We start from the raw sequence: 8,525 nt of genomic DNA on the forward strand, positions 1-8,525 counted from the left end.
ATTTAAACCATGGCCATCTTTAGATGGTATTAACTTCATTCATTATTCTGTAAATTTAAGTTGAAATAGCTATCTGCATTTTGTGTGTAGGTATGTTTTGCGTTCATGGTTGTGAACAGGCTTACCCATCGAAGCCACTGACTTCAGACGCTGGCTAGCATGTGTTGCATGACACATTCTTAACGATTAATTATTCTTGTTTCGGGCTGCTATTGGTTTCTGCTTGGGCCATTTGACATGAGTGATTATTTGTTTTCTGAATACCTCAAGGCACGCGCATGCGTATCGCAACTTTGGTCAGAGCACATGTACAGTATGGACGCACACGTATTTGACAGTGACATCGCCTCCATCTTCACAAATAGGACTGGATATGTACGTTATGATGAATTCAAGTAGTGATGAAGATATAGCCAGTACCTGTGAGTACCTTGAGAATACTTGAGCCTGGTTGTGCAGGGTGTACCGGCAAAATTTCGGTGAACTGTTACAACCGACATGTTAACTCCATAGTGCACAGTGACTGCCCGTCTGACGGCAGCGTTCACCTCATGTTAATATCTCCCTCAATATCCACTTCAAGTGAAAAAACTCTCGCGAAAATGTAAATTATCCCGAATAAAACTTTATCGCAAATTACTTGTTTGTTGTTTGGAAAGTAGTTCCGACCTGGGGTTGAACTGGTTTGGCAGTCAGTTAAACCCCGGTCTGAAACAAAGGAGCCATGGTTTAAGAGCAGTTATTTCATGTAATTTCAATGGTAAAAAGTTGAAACTTCACATGTCTATAGACAGCGAGTTCGCCAAGCCTTTATTGTTGTGTTTGTTTACTTGGGTCCACAAGGTGGTGTCAAAGTCGGTGCTTTGAATGGCCACCATTGGCAGCAATTTACTGCTCGACACCGTCTCGGCACAGACTGTATAAGTCGACGAAGTCGGTCTTGTAGAATTCTTCCCCACTCTTAAGGCAGCGGGATGGCCAGCTGTGGAAGTTTGAGGCGTGTGTTGACGTTGACGTACACGTAGATCGAATTCATCACATAAGTGTTCTATCGGGTTTAGATCTGGTGATTGGGTAGGCCATGGCAAGACAATGACGTTAGAAATGGCAAGGTAGCGGACCGTGACGCGTGATGTATGTGAAGTAGCGTCGTCATGCTGGACCAACTCCCTCTGACGGTTCATAATCTGAAGTATGTGACGTGCAAGGACTTCGTTGATGTACGATTTACTGTCGGATTCCCCTGATCCACCACTAAATCAGATCTTTATGTGCTGGATATCCAACCCCGCACCATGACAGTGGCTCCACCGAATTTGTCGACCTGTCGAATGCAATCACGGGCAAAACGTTCATTTCTCCGACTGTAAAAATTCCAACTTCCCGAAGAAGAAGAATTCGTGATTCATCACTGAACCAGATTCGTTTCCAGTTTCTAAGGTTCCAGTTCCGGAGTCTACGACACCAACACAAGCTATTGCGCCCATGGAAGTCTCTCAAAACAGGGGTGACAACTGGCCTTCTTGGTCGAATCCCCACTTCACGCAATCGATTCCTGTCAGCTTTGGTCGGAAATTCTTCTCAAACCAGGGATGCGTCGTGCAGTCTCCACGGCTGTGGCAAGACGATGACGCAAATGAGCAGCGGTCCTGGTCTTGGGTGGTAACTCTTGGACGTCCTCTTCTTCGTTGATCTTGGGCGGAATTGCTCTGCAGGAAATGATCTCAAAGGCGAGATACTGCGCCCTTAAGAATGTTGAAATGTCGGGCAAATGCAGACTGCGACTCACCAGCTTCAAGGCGGCCTATGGCGATATTTCGATTGGCGGCACTCAGTCATGGAATGATGAGGCAAAACGAAGGACAAAGTTAAACATAATATTTGCCGTTTTATTATGATCGTCGATACCGCTTGCTTTTCGCTTACTCGCACATACATTTTGCTTTGCATGTTTCTTTGGTGACGTTATGACGAATATTTCTTCAAACGCTTCGTGAAGAAGTGAAAATGTGAAAATTGCCGCGTTTTGGCGCTGAAGCTGTTTACAATCACGCAAAGATTACGTTTTGGAAAGAAATAGACTAAGTATATTTGTATTGTTTTTGCCGCAGCTGCAAGAGTCCGATATTCTCAAAACCTGTGATAGTAAAACGAAGCTAGCACGTGGGTCACATAGCCGTACAAGCTGTTGTTGTATCTTTTTACAGAATCAGGACTGAATTCTCTAGCAGTGTTGTTTCATATTTACCAGGAGGGTGAGATATTCTCGCCTATTGGCAAATACTATTTGATAGTGATTCAAAAGCACATACTTACAATATACTAGCACGTAATCGGAATCCCATACTAGTAATTAAACCACAATTCACATTAACTTCTACATGTATGTCTACTGTAAATGGGAATTTTCCTTGATCCATTCATCAAAGTTTAACCACATGTAATTTTAATCCCATTGGGATTTGTTTCGGCAGACGACCTGTGAATTGGGTATTCAGCAACCCATGCTTGTCGACTAACGAGAGCTGGTGATCAGCCTCACTGACTTGATTGACACATGTCATCGTATCCTAATTGTGTAGATTGATGCTCATGCTGTCGATCACTGGATTGCCTGGTCAAGGCTCGATTATTTACAAACTGCCGACATACAGCTGGAATATTGCTGAGTGCGGCGTAAAACTAAACTCAGTCACTGTTTCGGCAGACACTGAATATATTTGACGTTCTATATAAACAGGTGAGGTGAGGTGAAAGTGGGTTTAACGTCGTGCTTGAGAATATTTCGCTCATATGACGACGTGCATGCGTGTGTATGTGTATGTGCGGCTGCTTGTACTAGCCCAGACTGAAGCTGGTTTTAAAGTGCTAGCCCACTGAGATACCATGCCGCAGTGAAGCATGAATACCTCACTCAGATACATTATACTGACTCCGCGCCGACCAGTCCTTGTTGTACCTGTTAATGCCGAGCGCCAGGCAGGGACCAACAAGTACCATATGTTAACGTCTTTTGGTATGACGCGGTCGGGGATTCTATGTAAACAGTGATGGTCCAAATGTAGGTGTATGTCCACTTTGTCCACCTCAAAGAATATTGCTTATGAATGGGTATATGGGGGAGGATCACTTTCGACTCAACCCGAACACGTGGGTTGCCTGCTTTGACAACCGTCACATTACTGGCTTCCTTTCATTTACACAAAATATACGAATCACGATTATAATGTTGAAATGTTTATTTCAATATATGTCTTTAAAATATCTTAACAAAACAAAACAAAACGTAAAATATAAAGTGTCCTGCTGTTTATAATCAGTCAGAAAAGTGAACATGGAACTATACCAAACTGTCTTAAACCTTCAGTCACACTCTTGTGGATCTCAGGCTGTCAAGGTTGTTTAACTGAGCCACGTAACAAAGGCATGACAAAGACCACTGCCGGCACGCCAACCGGAACCGATGCTGCGGTTGATGCCGAAGTAGATGTCGTAATTGGGGGAGCCGCCCTCGGAATCCGACTGTCCATTCAAGGCATACAGTAGGTTCGTGTTGAGGTAATAGTTGAACTCAGCTCCCCAGTTATTCCAAATGACGAGGCCGTCGGCGATGATCACGCTGAGACGGTTGGTGATGATGTTGGGACGGGTCAAGAGAATCCCACCTGCGGGACTATTCTGGTCGTTACCATAGATACGAAATGTAGAACTGGTTCCTTGTATTTCGGCATCCCGTGATGTGGTGGCACCATCCCCACCTGTGATGATAAAAGACCTTAACATTTAGGACATATATATTCATAATATAGTCGTACCAGCTACCGTTCTATCTCGTGCGTTATGAACTTAAATAGAATTAAGTGCTCAGGTCATGATTTCTTGACCTGCGATCACAGGTTGGGTTCAACATAAAAATGGGCTGTATATAACAAAAAGGCAATTCACTTCAATCTTTCAAGAAATGTGCTTTGCTGATGGCGGACTTAGTTACGACTGAGATCCTAAACTGCTGGGTAATGAAGCAAGGACAGCAGTTTGGATATGCTGTGTGAAAACTTTCAAACCTTATTTTACATTGATTTACTCATTTATGTTCTAAATAAACAATCAAATCAAACAACGCTATTCAGTTTTCGCCGTTATCAGTACCTTCAATCTCTGTGTTAGGCCTTCCATCGTGTGTTGATCTTCCTTAACCTAAGGCAATACACACTCTCCGAAAGTCTTTTCCTATGTTATTATGATTCATACTACTACTATGTGGCATTGAAAACGTTAATGCAATATGTGGTCATTGAAAACGTTAATGCTATGATTCTCTTATTTAACTGATGTGGTTCCACAATCATAATCTTCACTTATCATTTATTGTGCAGCTTTGTACCTCACCACATGAGTAGTTCCGTCAACAATGTAAGTTAATCATCTCTCGCTTGATATAATCGACATACTACTCCAAGAATTGTCATAAATGCATTGACATCTTAGTGGTAAGTAACAATGAACATAATTATCAATCATAATCTTCACTTATCATTTATTGATCGGCACAGATACAACAATAGTTGACCTACCGTATCCATTATTGGTGGGTGAGTCGCCGATGTTGAACACCCAGCCTGATGGGTTGTTGAACCACATGTCAATCAGAACTTTGTTCTTCCTGTTGGCAGACCCGGGAGCACCAAAGCTCAACTTGAGAACGCCCTTCTTCCCGCACGTGCCTGACCCATACAGGGATGTCGCCCAGGACAGGGAACTGCTGGTATGGAGGGTCGTCCCTGACGTCAGGTCGACAAATAGGTCATAGCCTTAGAGAAGAAAAAGCACCAATCGTGATGATGGTACCTCAATATTCTGGGTACATATTACAAATAGGCCACATCAAACATACAAGGGTGACGACCAATTTACTTGTTTACAAATTAACTCGACAAGGATGCAAATGATTGGGACCAATACATCAATCAAAGCTATACTTCTCGTGTCTGGGATTGATTAAAAGTCGTTGCTGCTTTGAGAAATGATAATTTGAGCAACAGAACATTAGGTATATTGTGGCAGAAAAAGATCTGCCCACAAAATACGGCTTTTGTCAAAACAAGTCTATACGTATATGAGCTTTAAAGTGCGACGAGGTACAACGGTGCTTCCACATTGCATGCCTACCTGTGACGAGAGAGAAACAACAGAGCACAGCTAATGTTGCAGGTAGTAGGTGATGCATGGCGGCTGCAGGACGGTCAGGTTCTCTCTGTGTCTGGGTTGTATGATGATCTGCGCACAGCGGTCTGTTATATACAGTACCCCGACAGAGATCAGCCAATACGAGAGATTCACAATACGTCATGTATCCGGGATGTCTCCATACAGGAAGCGTCTTCATGGATGACTTGGTAGCGATTCGTGATAATATCATCAGTTATTAATAGCCACAATATCAAGTAAGGGCATATGTTCTTTTGCTTTTTCGACAGCTTGCGTTATGTTAAGTACATGACCGCCTTTTGAAAAGCATTGTGAAGGTATTTCTGTGCAGCATACACGCACATCACAAATTATGACACAGTATTTGCGATCAGGAATGGGCTCTTACTGTAATACAATATTAATATCAATTATAGCAAATCGACTTTTGAAAAGCATTTTGTAATATATTTCTCTGCAACGAACATTCACATCACAAATTATGATCAGTTTTGTGATCTGGAATGTGATACAACTATCACATTAAGCATAGCAAACTTACACAACTATGGTTGTTGCAAAATAACAAGTGGACAATGTCTCAGGCATCTCTTATTTCTTATCGGAAACACCCGATATTCAGCTATCCATTCATATAGTTCCATCCAGTGGACCTTTACACCTAGAACTAGGGTCCATGCAGGTAGCAAATGTACCCCATGGACCCTAGTATGGTGATCTACCTTCAGTTTTTGGCATATTGTATCGTCTTGTATAGTTAAAATGTTTGAAGTTTGATTACTAGTTTTTAAATTTACATCTGTGATAAACTAGTTGTTTTACAGTACTTCGCTGACAGGCTTTTATAATTTACCTATAATTATTATAAATATATAACTTGATATAGTCACAATATGGCTGAAATACTGCCGATGAAAATTTTACCACTCATTCACCCCATGGACCCTAGTATGGTGATCTACCTTCAGTTGTTGGTGATCCATAACCCGTTTTTGTTTTGTACTGTTGTCTATAATGATTTAATTTTTTGATAGCGTACTAGTTTTAAATTTAATTCTGTGATGCTGTAGTGTATTTACTGTCCTTCAATGACAAGTTTTTACGTTCAAATTTATTGATTTTAATATATATAATTCCATCCACTGGATCTTTACACCCAGAGGAATCTGTTTCAGGGAGCAGTTGAGGCTGCTTATCTTCTAGCGTTGGCGATTTAGAATTTTACATGAATGAATGCATTATCAAGGATCTACACTTTTCTGTACTGTTGTACCTATCTCAGGAATGTATCACACGTATTTCTACATTACTATCACAGAAATACCATAACTGAACACTGATTAAAATAAGTACAATAGTCTCAGATAATATTAAGATAGGATGCGATAGCAGTAGCTGCACTATTAACTCTTACAGAAAATGTACTTGTCCCAACAAGGAAGTTCGTTATCACGACTGAACAAAACATCGTTGCGGATTAGTTGAGTTTGTCTTGTGACACCATTAAGTAAATGCACTCCATCTTCATAAACTGCACGACTCTGTTACTTGTACAAAACTTATGGACCACAACGTATTTGTATTTCATGCCGCCCTATGGAAATCATTCATGACTGAATAACTTCCGTTACTCACATTTGTAAACACAAGTTTGATGTTCGTATTCACTGAATCGTGCACAAGCCTGTCCCGAAGCAAAGAGGCATCTATACTATGGGCCGGAGAGTTTCGATGAATAGAGATATGGGTGTGCGAAGAAATGGTTTCCACTGTCGCTGAAAATCAGACTCCGGAGATTCGATTTATGATTACTGACAACTCCTGATAAGTCTGAATGGAATGTGAAAAGGAATGTTTACGTAAGAACTAGTGACAGACTACTGAAACATCATGCGTTTAAAGGAAGAAGACGATAGGGCATATAAAAGGGCCAACGTGACACAGTATGAAGAATAGAGGACCGTGTGGTTTTAAAGATAAAATAACATCATGCTTGCATTAGAATTTCTGCATGCAACTTGCATGAATATGAACCACACAAGAAAAGTTTATCTTGTCTTACATACAATATCATCCCTTCCATTACATTGTCCAAAACATACATACGCAATAGTCACACAGAGACAGACAGACAGACACACACACGCACACACACACACACACACACACACACACACACACACACACACACACTGTTTAACATTTCGTCTTACCGACAAACCAGCAATATTTATAATAAATACACAGCAAAACCTCTCCCATTCTCTTGGGACGTGAAGAAAGCAAATATCTCCCTTGATGAATATTGATGAAAATATAAAGAAATATTCAACATGGGAAAGCACAGTATCTCTGTGTGCGTTTTAACGTACTTGGATACCCAATTAAACAAAGCCAAAAAGCCCTTTAATCCAATACCCAGTACGTCGAACGTATATGAAGCAAAATATGCATTACGCAAATATGGAAAGCAGAATTATATGGACATCCATTTCGGAGTATGTGAAAACATCGACTAATGGAAGGGTACATATGATAGCCCTGAGGCACTTCACACACTGATCTGTTTGATTGGCATTTTAAAGGTTAATGAAGAATAATATCGTTGTCTCTCTTGCTTGACCAAGGTATAAAAATCTATTCCTTAACATCGATCCATAATATGATAAAGAAGTTGTCATCCAAAAATTATCATAACTCACTCATACTACAGACAAATTCTGAAAACCTTAGTGCATAATTTTGATTCTGCATTGGTTAGCGTATAGTAGATATTTCATCTTATTATTCAATGGGTTATTGTTGGCTTCCATTTACTTGCTAAACCTGTTCTTGCAGTTGTTGCTGGACAGAGTGTTTCAGTGCGAAGCGCGTGTGTGACCACCCGTCAGTTTGTGTGTGTCATCCTAGTCCTACAGTATATTTCATTCCTCACGTCACTGTTCACTGCGGGGCGGTTGGGTAGCCTAGTGGTTAAATCGTTCCCTCGTCCCGCCGAAGACCCGGGTTCGATTCCCAACGTGGGTACGATGTGTAGACCCCATTTCTGGTGTCCCCGACCGTTATATCGCTGGAATATAACCGGCTTAAAGCCATACTCCCTCACTGGTGAATGTTTCATCAGCTTTACAGGTTTCCCTGTAGTATTGCATTTTGACATACAGGCTAATCACTATCATGCGTCTACACCCTTCACCTGGAACAAATATTTCCAGGGATTACTTAAACATTACTTGTAATGTCATATCCTAAACGTTTAGATTGTTTGATGAGGTCAGGGGAAGTATACTCATATATTATACTTGGCCGAGAATTTC

At 41.1% G+C, this 8,525-nt stretch overlaps 1 protein-coding gene across 1 annotated transcript; it reads right to left on the bottom strand.

Annotated features, from left to right (window-relative positions):
• Nucleotides 1-3,261: 3,261 nt before the first annotated feature.
• LOC124254543 lies at nt 3,262-5,351 on the bottom strand. Its single transcript, XM_046688357.1, has 3 exons — nt 5,170-5,351; nt 4,575-4,811; nt 3,262-3,758 (listed from the first exon to the last, which is right to left on the bottom strand). Exons 1-3 carry the CDS (start codon nt 5,348-5,350, stop codon nt 3,403-3,405), a joined length of 774 nt encoding a protein of 257 aa, XP_046544313.1. The 5' UTR covers nt 5,351; the 3' UTR covers nt 3,262-3,402.
• Nucleotides 5,352-8,525: the final 3,174 nt, after the last annotated feature.

This window comes from Haliotis rubra, unplaced genomic scaffold (assembly GCF_003918875.1).
Source record: "Haliotis rubra isolate DU_JTF1 unplaced genomic scaffold, ASM391887v1 Scf574, whole genome shotgun sequence".
Classification (NCBI taxonomy): Eukaryota; Metazoa; Mollusca; class Gastropoda; order Lepetellida; family Haliotidae; genus Haliotis; species Haliotis rubra.